Raw genomic sequence first — 18,245 nt, 5'->3', positions numbered from 1 at the left:
ATTAGAATTTTTGTCCTACACGGGGCAATTGAGAAAATTTCAGAAAGATAAAGACATTAAAAATGTATCTTACTATTACTCAAAATAGCAACAAACGTGCATTTTTGTGAAGAAGCTTTAAATGAGAAGATAATTTATTGACTTACTTTCTCGTCACTATGTTGAACGCTGATTTGGTGACTTACCTGGTATTGTTTTTGTTTGTATATTTAACTCAATCGCTACCAGCACACATGATGTAGCAATGCAGAGTATTCCAGATAGATTTCAATCTGTCAGGAGTGATCTTGAACTCTTTCTCTCCCCCCTCTCTACCCGGTGCGCTCTCTCGCTCTCTCTCTCTCTCTGTCTCTATGTCTTTCTCTCTCTCTCTCCCCCCTCTTTCTCTCCCCCATCTCTCTCTCTCCCCCCCCTCTTGTCTCTCTCACTTCCCCCCTCTCTGTGTCTCTCCCCCACTCTCTCTCACTCCTCTCTCTCCCCCCTCCCCCCATCTCCCCCCTCTCTGTCTCCCCCGTCTCTGTCTCCCCCCTCTGTCTCCCCCCACTCTCTGTCCCCCCCCCCCCCATCTCCCCCCCCTGTCTTCCCACCATCCACCCCGGCTCCCCCCCTCAATCTCCCCCCCCTCTCTCTCCCTCCTCTCTCTCCCCCCCTCTCTCTCCCCCCTCTCTCCACTCCTCTCTCCCCCCTTCTCTCTCTCCCCCTCCCCTGTCTCCCGCCTCCCCATGTCCCCCCTCCACCATCCCCCCCATCTCTCTCCCCCCTCTCTCCTCTCCCCTCTCTCCACTCCTCTCTCCCCACTCCTCTCTCCCCCTCCTCTCTCCCCCTCCTCTCTCTCCCCCTCCCCCATCTCCCCCTCCACCATCCCCCCCCTCCCCTCCTCTCTCTCCCCCCTCCCCTCCTCTCTCCCCCCTCCCCCGTCTCCCCACCCGTCCCCCATCTCCCCACCCATTCCCCCCCCTCTTCCTGACCCCTCCCCTCTCTCCCCGACTCCTCTCCTCTCTCTCCCCGACCCCTCCCCTCTCTCCGACTCCCCCACTACCTTCTCTCTCCCCGACAAAATTTGACACTGAGCCATGTAAGGAGACATTAGGGCAGATAACCAAAAGCTTGGTCAAGGAGAGGCTTAAAGGAAGAATGAGAGGCAGAAAGGACTAAGGATGGAATTCCAGAGCTTAGGGCTTTGGCAACTGAATGCACGCCCAACAATAGTGGCGTGATTAAAATTGGGGATGCTCAAGAGACTAGAATTGGAGAAGCGCAGATATTTCGGAGCGTTGTGGGATTGGAGGAGATTACTGAGATAGGGAGGTGTGAGGTCATGGAACAATTTGAAACAAGAACAAGAATTTTAAAATTGAGACATTGCTTAACCGGGAACCAATGTAGTTCAGCCAGCAGAGAGGTGATGGGTGAGCGGGACTTGGTGCAAGTTAGGACATGGGCCGCAGAGTTTTAGATGACCTCATATTTACAGAGGGTAGAAAGTCGGAGGCTAGCCAGGAGAGCATTGGAATTGTCAAGTCTGGAGGTAACAATGGCATGGATGAGGGGTTCAGCAGCAGCTGAGCTGAGGCTGGGGTGGAGTCAGGCGAGGTTACGGAGATGGTAATAGACAGTCTTAGTGATGGTGCGGACATGTGGTTGGAAGATTATCCCTGGGTCAGATATGACACCAATGGTGCAAATAGTCTGGTTCAGCTGCAAACAGTTGCTTGGGAGCGGAATGGAGTTGGTGCCGAGGGAACAGAGTTTGTGGCAGGGACCGACGACAATGGCTTCAGTCTTCCCAATGTTTAGTTGGAAGAACTTTCTGCTCATCCAGTACTCCATGTGGGGCAAGCAGTCTGACAATTTAGAGACAGGAGAGGGGTTGAGAGAGAGGTGGTGAGGCAGAGCTTAGTGTCACCAGTGCACATGTGGAAACTGATGCTGTGTTTTCAAATGATGTTGCCGAGGGTGAGCATGTAGATGAGAAATAGGAGGGGGCTGAAGACTAGGGGGTCAACAGATAAAACGCAGCAGGAAGAGAAGCCACTGCAGGTGATTCTCTGGATGAGCGGCAATTCAAATCCTGCTCCCAAGGGCCTGGCCGTCATTCTGTCCATCCATGTGCTAACGTGTACAGGCCAGTGATGCACTTTTCCCATCTACAAAGTGTGCATTTCTGTCATGTCATTTCATGTAAGTATGCTAGTTGAACCCTTGGCTTTTCTGGAGTCTTAATATGAGCATCAGCGCCTCAGACAGAGGCACGGATGTACAAAGCTGTCACAGAGACCACTATCTGTTTACTTTGGCACATGTGGTTTGAGATTCTTTTGCAGGACAAAAAAGTATAAATATACATGTCTGTGTTCAGCACAAGCTGACCCCTGATGATTTGAAATGTGTTTCAAATTATGTTTAGCTTTTGTTCTGCAAGAAGCCTGCTGCCCACACAAGATTGACTTTGTGTTCAAGATGGACAAAAAATACATACTGGGTAATTGAGCAGTGGATATGAGTAAGAGATCTGCTAGCACTGCGCAGATTTATTTAATTAACCATTATTGAAGAGGGAAGGAAAAAACTGGTGAAAGCTATTCTGAAAGCAGTCAGAACATGGTCTTGGCAGCACATATTGAACACTGGGAAGCATAGATAATAAATAGCCTGCAAAATGCGCTGGTGGTCTTGTCCAAGTGACACTGTGTTTGCCTGTATTCAGATCCAATGAACCTTTCACCTTTGAGTCAGTTTGTATTCAGACTTAACAGAGGGACTACAGATCTCCATTTCCTGATAGTGGCGATTGAAGTCAGTTGCGACAGCTTCAATCTTATTCCCAATGGATATTATCCCCAGAATAAATTCCCAAGAATTTTGGGCCTGAAATTCCCCAAGGCCCACTTCGCTGCCAGAAGTACAGCAGGTGGGGCTTCCAGCTGCCTGTTTTCCCTGACCTTGAACTCCATTACAAATCCTGAGGATGGGGTCATTTATGGTGCTCCCTGGGTGTCTGTCCTATAGGGATGGCCAAGAAGCTTGGAATGGAACTTTCCCATTCCAGTGACATGCTACACTCCGGGGGCGGGGAGTCGGGGGGTGGGGGGGGGGGGGGGGGGTGGGGTGCAGAAAAAGCAGACAGTGAGATTTCTGGTGGATGGCATGCTGCCAGCTAAGCTTCCTGTTCTGACATTGGCACTGGGACAGGTTCGGGGGAGTGTGTGGGGGACAATCCACTCTGCTCCCACAAGGATTATTTGAGCTTTTGCAAAAATGGGGGAGGGGGGAGAGCTGACATAACCAAGTTCCTCCCCTAACTGCCCCACCCCTCACCTGGCATACACCACCACAACATTCTCAACAACCCAGGAATATTGGGGCCTTGTCTTTTTATTTGGATTTGCTCAGGAAAGAGAGAATAAAGATGTACATTGGCACTGTGTGGGCGGAGCTCTGAAGATCCTTGCCAGTTCACCAGCAGTGAGTTTGATTTTTCAGTTCTGATGAGCTGTAAACCAGTAACTCACTTGGACATCAGTGCATTTTACTTCCCTCCAGCCCCAAACCTTTGTCACTTCCTCTGCATTTTTGCTGTCGATAATCATCTGGTGTTTTGTAGCTCTTCCCTTTTATTCTTCCTGATTTCCTCTTCGATTGATCAATTTGTTTTTCTAGGATAAAAGGAGATTGAGGGGAGTTTTAATAGAGGGGTATAAGATTATGACAGGTATAGATAAAATAGATAAGGAAAAGCTGTTCCCATTAGCTGATGGTATAACGACTAGGGGACAGATGTAAGGTTTTGGTCGAAATGCAGAGGGGATGTGAAGAAGAACTTTTTAATGACTCTGTTTGATTACTTTCTGGGATTCATTTCCTCCATTTCGGGCCAAGCAACCATGTACTGCAAGAGAAGCATTTTTCTCACCAGATTAAAACCAATCACAAAGATCACAGGCATAAGGAGGCTATTCATTGATGTAGCTCATCCTTCTGCAACCATTTGTGTTCCCTTGGCTCAGCACTTTACTATCTCCTGAATGATACCAAAGTTTTTGCCTCTATTGTCAGATGAGTATTCAGCTTCAATCACTCACTGCATAAAGAAGTGCCTCCTGACATCAGTCCTGAATTTGCCTTTTACCAGTTTTGTCTGTGGCTTACAGTTGTGGTTTAACCTCAGATAGCATTCCAGTGCTTCGTACCTTATCTACCTTTACAAGGTCCTGTTACATTTGCCTTCTCTCAGGGTTCGGGAGTCAGAGTTTGGTTCACCTGCCTCCAACCTCTGATGCTAGAGATCAGCCTAGTTGTCCTTTTTTGCACAATGTCCAGACCTTGGATGTTTGCCCAGGGCATGAAATTTGGCAGTGCAACTCAGCATAGTTTTTGCTTTATAGTTTGCTGCTCCACAATGACTGGATATGCTACAATAGTAAATACTCAAGTAACTTGTAAAGGGCCAATTCCCAATGTGGCAAAAAAAAAGTAAATGTCAAACTCAATGATTTAGTGTGAACAGCCAGCACCATACAATATTTACCTCATGCAGTGACTAATGCATTTCAGTCTGATTGATGTCATTATGGCCAGAGTTGTAATCGTGGAACCAAATAGGGGAAGATATAAATGAAAGAATGACAAAAGGCAGACAGCTGTGGAAGCTGGCAGAGAAGAGGGCATGGTGACCAGATTTGATGGGTCTTTGACCAGCCTGCCATAGCAGCAGGACTGAGCCCAACCCAAGGCTTTAGATGGCATTCATAAAACATTTGATCATTACTCCTTGGGTTTATAACCTCAATCTTGTAAATAAATTGTCTTGGAAATCATGGAGAAATGTCTAATTATATAGATGCACACAGTATGATATAATTTTGAAGTACAAGGCTAGCTTTTTAGAGGACTTTTTCGAATAACTGTCCAGAGTGCTTGCCTTAAGTAATGTTTGTTACGTCAGAGGTCACTGCATATCAAAGAGAATGTTATAAGAAGAGGCAACTGTATATTTGCAGCAACACTGCCAGTAAGTGGTGAAATTCCCCATAAATAGCTATTTTCCTGAAGGGGGAAAAAAGTCATTTTTCATTAAAAATTTATAGACGCAAAAAAACTAACAGGAAAATTAAGTGCCTCGACTTCATTATTGAACTTCCCAAGATCTTCTGACAAGAAATTAAATACTGATTTTTACAATTTCACCCAGACAGCAGAGAACCGTACCAGCATGTAATCAATAAACCCTAATTTATTATCACACGGAGGATGATAAAAGCAGGACTGTAAGTATGCACTGATCAAAAAAATAGTCAGAATAAAATTACTATTACAGGTTTACCTTCAGTGCATTTGTCTGTTTTAAGCATTTTAATTTTAAGAGTTTATTAAAATCCTCCTTTATGACTCAATTATTCTGGAGCTTTATGGTTTCCTAAAGAGTCACGGTGAAAATTGCCTTATTAACTACCAAGGTTACATTACTGAATTCAGCATGTTAATATTATCAGAATGTTTATGATGATTAAGAACTTGAAGCTGTATGGCTCCACTTTTCTTTTATTTATTATTTTAATCATGGGAAAACAAGATCACAGGAAAGAAAAGAATCACTTTTATACTTGAGTTTGTTTATTAAAAAATGTTGTTTAAATGACTCCACTTGAAAAGGGTTTAAGTGAATGTTAACTGTTTTTGCACCTTTTTTTTACACCACTGGTAAGAGCATGTGATCTTTATGAGATGGGATGTAGTGCAATGAACACACGCTCAGTGAGTCAGTTGGAAAGCAACTGCAGTCCCGATGTTGAATCCATTAAGGCTCCTAACCACATTTTAGACATGCATTTTCCAGTATTCCTCAGGAATAAAGCAACCAGACTGGGTCATTCAGCCCCTTGGACCTGTTCTGCTGATTGTGGCTGATCTGTAACTCAACTCTATTTACCTGCCTTTGACCCATATCCTTTGATAACCTTCACTAACAAAAATCTACCAATCTCAGGCTTGAAATCTTTGACCCAGCATCCACAGCCTTTTGAGGAGAGAGTTCCAGATTACTAACTAACCTTTGTATGGAATTTCATTCCTGAATGGCCTTGCTCTCGTTTTACAATTAGACCCTCTAATTCTGGATTTCTCCACCAGAGGAAATTAATTCTCTTTATCTACCCTATCTCTTTCTGCTGTCATTAAGGGAAATTGTTCCAGCCAGAGCAAAGAAGCACAAAAGGATGGCAATATTTAATGACACTGCTCTTGTATGTAGAATGAGGGAACGGCAAAGCTAAAGACCTTACAACCAACAAATAAGAGGGTATGCCAGGTGAGAAGGTGATAGCAGAGGGGGGTCAGTGTGATGTTACATAGCTCTCTTTGGATGAAGTCAGGAGCAAGAGACACTCCAAACTACATGAGTGGGCAGCCGCACGGCAATAGGGAATCCTACCATGCAGGGAACAAGCAGGCTGCGCACAAGCAACGTTCCCTTTAAGATGTGCACATGTGCGGCCGTGTGTCATTCATAAAGGGACTGCTCAGTGCAAAATGCCAGCTATGCACAGCAAAACAGAAGCTAGAATGAACATTGCCCCCACCCTCCAACATGATGGGGAGAGGTTTAGGTGGGGTTAAAAATAAAAACAAAACATTAACGTGCCACCCCCCTCCCGTTAGTTTGGCGTATCTGTGTTCCATCTTAGGGGTGTTTCTCCCCACATCACATCACCACCCCCCGACCCTTTATGTAAAGCTTCTGCTCGTCGGGGCTTCTCGTTGCTGCTGTGATCTGCAAACCCTCCCCTCCAAATTCTCGATCCTGAGCCTCTCTCTCTGCAATTTCTCCCTCCCTCCTGATCCAACCCCCCGCTTCTGCCCTGTGATCTTTCTCGATTGTGGGGGACCATCACAAATGGTCCCTGGCTGCGACTTTCTGCCACTGACTTTACTGCCAGGCAGGTGTCCTATTGACAGGTGTCCCAAGGAGGAGCTTGAATATTATTGCAGGTCTGAGAGCCTTGAAAGAGTGCAAATGTGAAATACAACAGCCAAAAGACCACCAACGCTACTGCTGCTCTTTGCTGGCCTCGACCAACAATAAACATACATGCCGAGAGGTTGCTGGCAGCCCCCTTTCCACATCCTCCAATCTGAGGGAACTGGGTGTAACCTTTGAGGCCCACTTGCATTGGCCGATCAGGTTTCTCGTGTACCCGCCTGCTGTTTCGACATCCCTCTTTGCCTCGTTCACATTATATCTGGATGCTTCAGCCGGTCTCTAGGCAGGAACTGTCCATTCACATTCAGGAGGGTTCCTAGAATTAAATGTGAATTACAAAGAGAACACAGTCATATGCAATGGGTCTTCATGCTTTTTTTCTCCCATTTGTCTTGTGTCCCAGAAGTAGGCGTACACAAAGCAAAAAATATGGAAAAATGGGCTTCTGGCTATCCTGATAAACAGACGTAATCATGAAAGGTTGGTTCCAAGAAACAGAAATGAGTATAAAATGAAGCACAGTGGTCGGCTTCAAGGGACAAACCTGCTGATTGAAGGTTTGGACAGCAGTGGCTGCTTTGCTCTTGTTTTAGTTTCTTGTTAGCCTCATTGTCCTTTCATGCCGTGCATGTTGCTGCTCCTTAACAACAACAACCTGCATTTATATAGCACCTTAAAGGGGTAAAGGACCCAAGTTACTTCACAAGAACATTATCAAACAAAATTTAAACCAAGCCACATAAGGAGATATTCAGACAGATGGCCAAAGGTTTGGTGAAAGAGGAAAGTTTTAAGGAGCATTTTAAATGAGGAGGGAGAGGTAAAAATACTGAGGGCCCAAACAACTCAAGGCATAGATGCCAATGGTAGAGCAATTAAAATCGAGGATGCACAAGAGGCTAGAATTGGAGGTGCACAGAAATCTTGGATGATTATAGGAGGTTACAGAGATAGGAAGGCCATGGTGAGGTTTGAAAACAAGGATGAGAATTTTAAAATCGGGCATTCCTGACTGGGAGTCAATGTAGGTCAGTGAGCCCAAGGATGATGGGTGAATGGGACTTGGTGCAAGTAAGGGCTGGGCAGCAGAGTTTTGGATGGCCTCTAGTTTATGGAGGGTGGAAGATGGGAAGTCAGGAATGCAGTGGAATTGTCACGTCTAGAGATAACAAAGGCATGACTGAGAGTTCCGGGCAGATGAGCTGAAGCAGGGGCGAGGATGGGAGATGTTATGGAGGTGGAAATAAGAGGTCTTGATGATGAAGTTCAAATGTGGCCAAAGCTCAACTTGATCAAATAGCAGACCAAAGTTACAAACAGTCTGGTTCATCTTCAGCTGCCTGGGAAACAGAGTTTGTGGCAGGGTTCGAAGACAGTGGCTTCAGTTTTCCAATATTTAGTTGGAGAAGCTTTTTGCTCATCCAAGATTGAATGTTGGACAAGCAGTGTGGCGAAAGTGTTTTAGCTACTGTTGGAGCTGTCTTCAATTAATGAATTAAAGAACAAAACAAGGCTCTATTGCATAAATTTATTTTATCTCATTTTTCTTTAAGATCACTGAGTGAATATGTTCTTGTTCTTTTGTAACTCTAGATAATTGGTTGCCAAGTTAAGAGAGAACCAGAGGGCTCAACTGAACGTTATACACGTTGGATTAATAGCCTGACACAGGAACAGCTACTTACACAGGTGGGAAAGATTTCCATTTTCTTTTATTGACAAAGTATGTTACCCTCCCTATTGATATGCAAGAGATCTGTAAATGATTGGTATAAGATCATGTCAACTACAACCAGCTTGATATGCTTGTGGGAGCCAAGATGTGGCTGAAGTCATCTTTTTCAGTATGTTGGTTTTCTAGAGTTACCTGTCCACTTTGAGGCTCAATCCAAGCACTTGTTTAAACCACCTCACCCTTACCACTCTTGTGAAAGTAATGCATGCTGAATTCTGGTTTGTGAACTGTCATCTTTCTGACAAGGTGTTTCCTTCTACTATTCAGGAAGCTTCAGTAGGGATCAATACTCATCAAAACTTTTTAGGTGTTCAGTCCTCACACAAACTAACTAATTCCATATGTTGAACTACCAAATAGAGGGAGATCGGATGCAGCTTGTGGTGATCCAAGATATCATTCGGTTTGCTCTAGAAGTTTAGTGATATGATTACAATTGAGCTAAAAGAAGAATCTAGTCAAATACAGATGTGCAAAGCTCACAATCTTTTAATGAAGAGATGGAAGGTATTTCTATTCTGTGCATGATGTCTTTTGTACATCATTCGATGAATTCATTTGCGTGTCTGATTCGATTAATCTGCATCATGTATTGGGCAAGTTATCAGCAACACTGGTGTGCTTGTGGATTTACCACCAAAGCAGTTTTTGGTTTTCACTGGGTCAGGTGTTTGATCCCACAGTACAAGTTGCGTTCTTTCACCCAATTCAACCTTTCTAACTCCACCAGTGTACAGCTATGTCAGACCGAGAGCCAGCTGTCCCATACAGCTGCAGATCTGTCCCCTATTATGATTGGTTCCCCCTTCCCCACCAAAGTCAGAACAAAGCTCTAAGATATTAAGCACCATAAAGGAACACTTTAAAGAAATATAACTGTTCTCAATGTACCATCTGCACTAACAACTAATGCAGATCCCATCCTTTTCATCTATGAAAACACCATCCCAATAAAACCTCAAATTTATTCCCCTTCCATTGCTCTGTGTGCACATGGTGTTTCCATCCTGATTCTTCCCTCTGCTGATGATGGATGTTTTGCATGCTCCAGCTGTCAATCTTGCACTCCATTTAGGTGCTCTCGCGGCAGCTGGAAAATGAGGTGGCTAGCTATTGGGTCTGATTTTGAGATTCAGTTGACCCATTGCCTTTGTGTGCTGGGGTATGAGATCTCCCTGCAATTGGCCACTCCTACTGTTGTGGCTGCCTCTTTAGCCTGCTCACTTTCTGCCACATCTTGTCTCATTGGGAAGGCTTTTAAAGTAGCATTGCTCCAAGAATTAGCAGCCTTATTCATACCACCCAAGTCCATCAGCTACCTGACTGATCTGCATAAAGGCAGGCCTTTGGGCAATGATGGTCTGTAATAACTATCTATAACCAAGAGAAGGTCACAAGCTGGTTTTCCAAATTGCAGGTTTCTTTTCCTTTATTGCCAACAATATCTGCTCCTTCTCATCCATCTTCTGTGTATCATCCAGCATACCCCAGACTTGGACCAGAGGGAGTGATTAATACATGATGCCATTAACTACTTTCTTTTTGGGTGGTGCTGTGGCCCAGAATTTCATACTGAGATGTTCTGCAGGAAGTGGTAGGGAGCATATGTTAGAAGGTTGCCTGCATCAAACCCCTTCAGGTATTAATTGCATGAGAGTAGATGGTGTCAGATGGCATTGTGCATGGCTGGATGCCTGCAGGACAGTCAGTGAATGTATGTGAGGAGGAAGAGCATCATAGGAGCGTTATTCACCCTGGACTAGGGGGAGGCCACCAACATCACCTTCCCCGTTCCTTCGAAACCTCTGGCACAATGACTTGCGAGATGGCATCTTCCACTAGACTTGAGTTTGATGTTTCATGGACATCCTCCAGTCTACATTAGCTGCCTTCTATTCAGTGACCTGCAAGTTGGGAAACTAGAAATGTCAGCTGTACATATAAAGAGACTCAAGTGGTCGGCCTGTATTCCATCTTGGGTGCGATTACATGCACATACATCACGCAGCAGCATGTAGTTGGAAGGATTTTGGAGCTGATCCACTTTAAGGATGTGAGTGTGGGAAGAGTGATAGGTCGAAGTGGTTGCTGCAAAGTGTGCCCTGCTGCAGCATGGGTGTGCATGGTAAACGTTTAGTGAACTAAGATAGTAGTTCCTCCCCTCGCACTTTATGGCATGCAGACCTTTCCCTGGTTACTTGGCATAAGATGATTGCATTCTTACCTTAGGTGATATGGTGAGACTCCTTAAAGTTTTCTTAAATTGTGTCCACATCCACTGGGTGTTGTGTTAGCACTAACTTGTAGCAGGCCATGCTGTCCCATGTACTGGTGCAGCTTGCCTCTGTGGATGATGTCCCTGAATGCCAAGCAGGGCCAACCTCTGCTGCTGCACTTCCTCTAACAGCACCTCTATAGACGCAGCAGTAAGCTGGTGATGTACTAGCACCTGCTCCTGTGTGTCACCAAAACTGCCCCTTTCCATAAACTACTGCCACAGGCCTCTAAATCCCTGAGACCCAAACAGTGATCTCCCAATAATAGGCGTTATTCACATCAACAGCTTGCTAGAAATAGGCCTGACCTAGGACGATTCTGCGCAGTCAGGTATCCTGCATTCCAGCAGATGTGAAGCTTGCACCATTCAGTTCCTACTGACCCATAAACAGTGCAGAGAATTCACCCCAGTTTTCACTAACCAAGTATTGTACGTTAACTGACAGTTTATTTAATAAGTCTTTATAATCTAAATGTCACTTAAAAGGTGAGGATCAGAAAGGTTCTGACCCGAATGACCCATTTCTATATCTTCTAGTGAAATGCTGCTTTCATTTGTTTGTGCTAAGCTAGGTTGTGCTGAGGACTGATATTGTGTGCCACTGTGATATTTTATTTGTATTACTGTTAAGAAGATGTTGCAAAAAATGTAATGGGTTTCAAAAATCTTATTGAAATTGTCGATTACTACTTCGAGAAGAAAACAAAGATAAACAGCATAAGCTGATGCTGGAGGATGCAATCTTAGTCTTTTGATGAGTCACTTGACATAATAGACCTATCTGGTGATGAAGTTATCTGGCAGAGAAGCAGTCGCCTTACATCATTAGTAAGTGAAGAGTGTTCTCATGAGGGGAGGATGGCCTAATGTCTGCCTGAAGCAGAGCAGCCCATCTTCTACCACAAAAAGAGAAAGATTGTGCTGAAGCTAGGGAGCCAGTCAGTGTTAGCTGTTGTGGAAGCAGACATATTGTTCACAGCAGGGAGATAATCAGCTTCAGTTACTGTTGACCAGATCACTTGGCAAGACAGAACATGTTCTCAGTACGGAGGCAATTGCATCTCTGGATTGAGTTTGGAAAGAAAAACTGTCTGGTTCAGCATGCGTGTTGCCCCAGAAGGGAATGGCTGACAATGCAGAACTAAGCCAGCTTGTTTTTTTTTTTAAGTGCTTTTGTAAGGGAATACATTTTCTGTTCTTCATGTTGGTTGCTGCAGGAGAATTCTTGGCAAACACTTGGCTGCTGTTCAGGTTCTGAGTGAGGAAGGCATCATTCTTTCAGCCCAGTGGTCTGTGTATGCATCGAAAATCTGGATACTTGTTGCAGGGTAGACCAGTTTGAAAGAATTGTCAAGCGATATAGTTTGAGGGCTCAAATATAACACTGGCCTGTTGGATCATGAATAGTGAATGTACCTGGGAGACTAGTTAGATTGTCAGTAAAAGAGGGAGTTGGGGTCATCTGAGAGGACTCAGTGAATGCATTCCATAAATAGAGTTTATTCACTATGCTGCACTTATGTACACAGGAAGCTACAGGCTTGTTACAAGCAGCCTCCGAAACACTAACTGGGAAAAGGAAAATTGCATCTAACTTAGACAGTGTACTGGCAGATTTTATATTTAATTTCCTGTGCCTTAGAATGAGCTTCCTGACAACTTGATAGGGTAAGTCTAATGATGTTGTGCAACCAGCATGGAGCTATGCATGACGGGAATACATAATTAGAATCTGGGCGCAATGACCTTTGCACCGGGGTTATCCAGATGTGCTCCTGTCACATGAAACTGTCCGCTGGAGGTACTAAATTATAATATGTTTCTGTGTACCTGCTACCAAGCTGGCATTCTCTAACTACTAATACTCTGTTTATTGTGTTTTCTTTCCGGTTTTAAACCTGGATAATCTCCACCATTAAAGACCTTCACTGGTTTAACAGCTAGGACCCATCAGTAGCATAGTCACAGACTACACAGGCCTAATTATGGTGAAACATTTGCGACAGGCATAGAAAAAAATACCCTGTGCTCCATGGATGTTGAAAAAAATGATTTTTTTCTTTTCCAAACAAATAAACTACAAACATTTTGTTATTTCTCAATGGAGGCCTAAAGGCCAAATTCACTCCCAGTTCAACATCATAGTTGGCTTGTGACAGCAAGTCTTGCATCTGTAATGTGAGTAGCATTTAATGCAGGAATGATTTGGCAATTTTGTTGCTGATTTGAAGCTTCCGTACATGACTACTAGAATTCTGTACTCTTACACAATGCAAGGAATGTCTCAAATGTCAAAATATTTTTAATATATAAATACTTTCCGTCTGTTTGCAAATTACATTATGAAACATAGACTGCATCACAGAGAAATGAATTGGCTTAATTTGAAGCAAACCTTTAAATATTGGTGTTTTTAATTATTGGGCAAGATTTTGCTGTCAAAATAGTGGCATTCACTGCTGTTTATGCAAAAATTATATAACAACTTTAGGCAAGGAGCTGATACACAGTTGAACTCAAATATCTAGAATTGGCTGTCCAGGTTGTGGTGCTCTGCCATTAGCTTTGCGAAAATGGCATCTCATTGTTTGCCCCACCATTGAAATGCATTGAATAGTGTGAAGTTACTGTACTTGTGCAGTAGATGTGAACTAAACTCAGAAAGTTAAGTCTTGTCTATTCCAGTCCAAGTAACCGTTTTAACTTCATTATACGTGTTAATTACTACCAAACAACTTCTCTGGCACTGAAAATTAACGAGTACAAGTGTGAAGTCTCATTCCTTCAGGTTTTAATTGCTGTAGATTTGAAAAATGGCAAATTTAAAATAATTTTTTAAAAATTACATTTCCTTTCTCTTTTTATTCCTCTCATATCCAAGTGTTCTTTCCCTTTCTTCATTTCTCTTACTGTACTTGATTTGACATTGAATTTACCCACTCTCATTTACACTTCCTTTTTGATAATGTTGCTGTTAATGTCACAGTCCTTCAATTTGATTGGTTAAGGAGATACACAGTTACTTGCCTTGTTCACTCAGGTCCGTGATGCCCTGTTTCCCTCGATGCAACGTTATCAGCTCGCACTTTCAGAGATTTAGTAAGAAAAAATGTTTCGAGCTGAAGGGTACAGGAGGAAATCTAACTAATGGAAGATGCCGTTAAATGCCAAGCTACAACAAACTATGACCCAATTATTTTTTTCCTTCTCAGTTTTTTCTCTCTCTTCCTCCTTTCTGTCCACAAGGTTTTGGGTCCTTCCTGGGTATGGTTCATTAGTGCCAGTTGCCCTCATATCTTTAGTTAGTGGTCATTATTCATGTGTAATTCTTAAATGTTGAGTATCAGAAGGCTATTGAACTTGGGCCATTACACCAGGGCCTGATCCTGTTTCAGTGATTATACATGTACATTTGCACCAGAAGTAGCTAGATAGTGATCAGGAGCAGGAGCCCGGCCAAATTCACCCATTTTCCTCCCAACCCAGAGACCAATGCCAAGTTTATCTGATGATGGTACTCTACTGTTGTAAAAATGCCCTTTATATATTAGGTTAGACTTGTATCCTGACAATTTATAGCCGCGACAAACAATCAGCAATACAAGGCACTATATCATTGCAATCAGCTTTGGGGCCTTTAATTAGCTTCTTTCACAATATTCTTTGGCTGGCAGAGCTTGGCAAACCACTGCCTGTAGTCACATCTGTGGAAACCTGTTGACAGTGAGGAAGATCTAATTTTCACTGGGTTTTCCTGGCTACTGCCTGTCTTAATTAAGCACAGTAAATGTGTTGTTTTGGTAGCATCACCGCATTTAAATTTTTTTTCCATTATCTTCATAACGCCATGACACAATTTCATTTCAACACTACTGTTAAGCATGTGCACCAGCCAAAGTATAACCACCAGCCCCACACATGTTGGAGAATTTTGGGTGCCACATTACAGGCAGTTGATAGGAAAACCTGCTGCTCATTATCAACTAAATGCAGGAGAGCACCTCAGTGAGCTCACTTTCAGGAGATCCAGGTTACGATGCACAATATTTCTCCTCACTTTATGCTGACGCACTTCTTTTTGCATAAGTTTATTTTCAGCCTTATTGCAACATGTCATGCAATCATTATGGGTTGGATTCTTGCCCTTCACCATCTGGGCTATAATCTGTCAAGGGGGGCAATTACATGCCTAACACAACCCACCAGCTTACCCCACAGACAGTGAAGCTAAAAATCTCTCCCTAATGTCTTAAGTGAGGTGTGTGCTGTAATGACTGTTCAATAAGATATCAAAAATGTAACTTCAAAACGTTGCCCACCATGGCCTGTAACTCTTAGCAGAAATATTGGGCAGGACTTTACTGTGGGCTTTAGGACCCTGACGCTTGGACCAAATGGAGGTCCCAAGCTCACACTTACCGGCAGCAAGACACACTCGGCAATATACCTGGAGCCGTCTTCCTAATTGGCCGCTTCTGAGCTCGCTGTCCTATTAAGAACGGCGGATGGGTGGGCTCCTGATTGGATCGGCAGCAATCAGGGGGCTGGCAGTTCTAGAGCCTTGGCAACCCCACTGGAAGAGGTGAGCATTGCTCAGTCAGGTAGGAGACCTCGAGGGTGCCTCAGAGAGGTAAAATTAAATTAATAAATCTAACGGGCCAAGCAGGCAGGCCCCTCAGATCGGAGGTGACATCCCTCCAAATGCCGCAGAGAGGCCGCTTCCATGAAGCTGGCAGCCTCCAAAAGTGGCAGGGAGCTGCTCCGCTGCCCGCAAAATGCTAGTTTGCCTGAATCATTGCCCCTAATTGGAGCCTTAAATATTTAAATTGGCTGCCCACCTCCATTCAGCATACAGCCAATCCGCATCCTAGCCCGTCTCTAGGGAAACTTTCCCGGTGGCGGGAATGCTCCTGGGAGCCATCCTAATGTGGCTCTGTGCTATTTTCCTGGCACACCACCACCTGCCCTATGCCCCCAAGCCTGAAACTCTGGGGCTGGGAAAATTCAGCCAATTGTTGCATGTGAGAACTTTCCATGAGGGAAAGCACATACAATGATTAATATCTCGTGCTGATATTTGCAGATAAAAAAAAATTCTACGAGACTGTTTACTAGAGAACATGTATATTTCTGTTACAATCCAGTTAAAAATCACAAGCTCTGTCACTTGGAGACTCAGTGAATACATGAATCTCCAGGTGTTGTACTGAGCCATACAGACCAGGAAAATCCCAGGATTCTGTTGAATTGGCTGGGTTTCAGCTTTAACAACTTTCGGACAACCAGTTTTGGCTCCTTATCCCTGGGCGAATGAAGGCGAGAATCACTAGAGTTCTCATTCCTGATTGCAATCCACTGACTCTTGCAAGTGTACATTTTTAAATGTTGGGCAAGGCCTGGGCAACATCAGAAGTGATACTCATGTCCCGATTTTAACCAAACCCACCCAGCAATGGAAAGTAAAATTGGGCAGCTGAGCCAAATTCTGCAGGGGTTAAGTTAAAATCAAGGCCTCATGGTCTGGATTTGAACATGACGTCAGTTGTTTGAGGTATCAGAGTGCTGCTGGTGCTCTTAAAGGCATGAAGATTGGGGACAAGAAATCTCCAAGCTTTCAGATTGGTGATGTAAGTAATACTAGTGTTCAGTCAACCACTGACCTTGCAGAGCCAATAAGGTAGATAGAAACTTGATTCAACTCCAGGATTTTGTTAAAAAACAAATGGAATAGGCAGAAAATACCAACTCCGCTCTAAATTCAAACTTGCTGCAGCACATGGAATTCAATGGGATGTACTCTTGTCTCTGGGTGTTATGTAAAACGGGCAACATTGGATCAACTACCCATTATAGATATTCTGATTTTTATTTACATTGAAGTGATCCTGAATTAAGGACAATTAAATTTGTATCATATCTAGCCCATTGAACAGTTCAGGTTGAGGTGGATTTGGTGTGGACTGATACTATGGGTTGAATTTTCCCAGACCATCTCTATTGGGAAATGTGGTGGCGCAGCTGCCTGACTGGTGGTCAATTGAGCCACTTAAGTGGCCAATTAAGGGCCACTTCCCACCTCCACAAGCATTCCGGCCACGTCGGAAGGGCCTACCGCAGCATGGGGAAACTGCAAGGTAAACCGTGGCAGCCTCCTGGCTGCTTCCGGGGTTGGGTGGTGAGGCCTCCTTTATGGGCACTCAGTAGCCCGTGGAGTGGCCCCTAGCGGTAATGGCAACAGCGCCGCCAGTGCATCACAAACCACCTCCACGCCCCCCCCCCCACACCCCCGCCAGCCCTGATCACTGGAACCTGTCTGTCTGGCCCCGCCGCCCCTCAACCCAACTCATCTGTCTTCAGGGCCACCCCAGCATTGAGGTGCCCTCACCCTGGAGCTGCAGTCTCTGCACTGGCCACCACTAGCATTGGCATTGCTGAGTCTGCTGGGCCAGCAGCTCTTATGGGTAGGCCACCATAATTAAATGGACAGCGGCCTCTTAATTGGCCGCCAGCGGGGGTTGCCTCCTGTTTTCGGCCTTGGCGGCAGGACTTCCAGGTAAGCAGCAAAATTCAGTCCTGAGCTTATTGCCTTGCAGGCTTCACCGTAGAAGGAAGTGTGTAAATCAACACAGCAGCTTGTATGCCAGCTTTCACATTAAGATCCTTCTCCAACATGATCTCATTTTGGCGCCATTTAAAAAAAAACTTGTTGTAAGTGGTCAAGTAATGAAGGGTGTGTTTTCTACAGATTCTTTGTCACACAGAGAGCCTTAGAGAGTGCATTTTTAATTGGGGCCACGGTAGCTCTTATTGGCTAAACAACAGAAAATATTGGCTTGTGTTAAAACTACAGGGCATAGCCATTTAAATTTAAACCTCATTCGGCATTTTTGACCTATTCGCTTTGATCTTGATCAAAAATTTAAATCAGTAGGTGTATGAGGCAGCAATATTTGTTCAGAAGCACCGTAATAATAATTGTCAAGTTTCACATGAACCTCTCCAAATCTGAATGATACTGGCTGTGGGAGAGTGTAAGCTGTGCTGTGGATTTCCAGGAAATTGCTCATTTTCAATTGCTTTATCTATCCCAGTATACATACACACCAAGGTTTTAACCTTTGTTGTTCAGAGCGTTAGGCAGGATTCTGGATACTACGAACCCCTGTTCAGGGAAACTTCGGGTAATCTCCCCAACTTGTCCCTTCCAAGCATCCTCTGTTCTGTTGTGCTTTGTGAATCATGTTTGCTTAGGC

At 44.2% G+C, this 18,245-nt stretch overlaps 1 protein-coding gene across 8 annotated transcripts in view; it reads left to right on the top strand.

Annotated features, from left to right (window-relative positions):
* Window positions 1-18,245, top strand: part of b3gntl1 (UDP-GlcNAc:betaGal beta-1,3-N-acetylglucosaminyltransferase-like 1) — a 351,083-nt gene that overhangs the window by 67,513 nt on the left and 265,325 nt on the right. For all 8 annotated transcript variants that reach the window (XM_068057997.1, XM_068057993.1, XM_068057996.1 and 5 more), the window contains one exon: window positions 8,573-8,668. In XM_068057997.1, the coding sequence (XP_067914098.1) occupies window positions 8,573-8,668 (96 nt within the window). The remainder of the gene's footprint in view (window positions 1-8,572; window positions 8,669-18,245) is intronic.

This window comes from Heterodontus francisci, chromosome 26, assembly GCF_036365525.1.
Source record: "Heterodontus francisci isolate sHetFra1 chromosome 26, sHetFra1.hap1, whole genome shotgun sequence".
Lineage (NCBI taxonomy): Eukaryota > Metazoa > Chordata > Chondrichthyes > Heterodontiformes > Heterodontidae > Heterodontus > Heterodontus francisci.
This window is presented reverse-complemented; position numbering and strand designations above follow the sequence as displayed.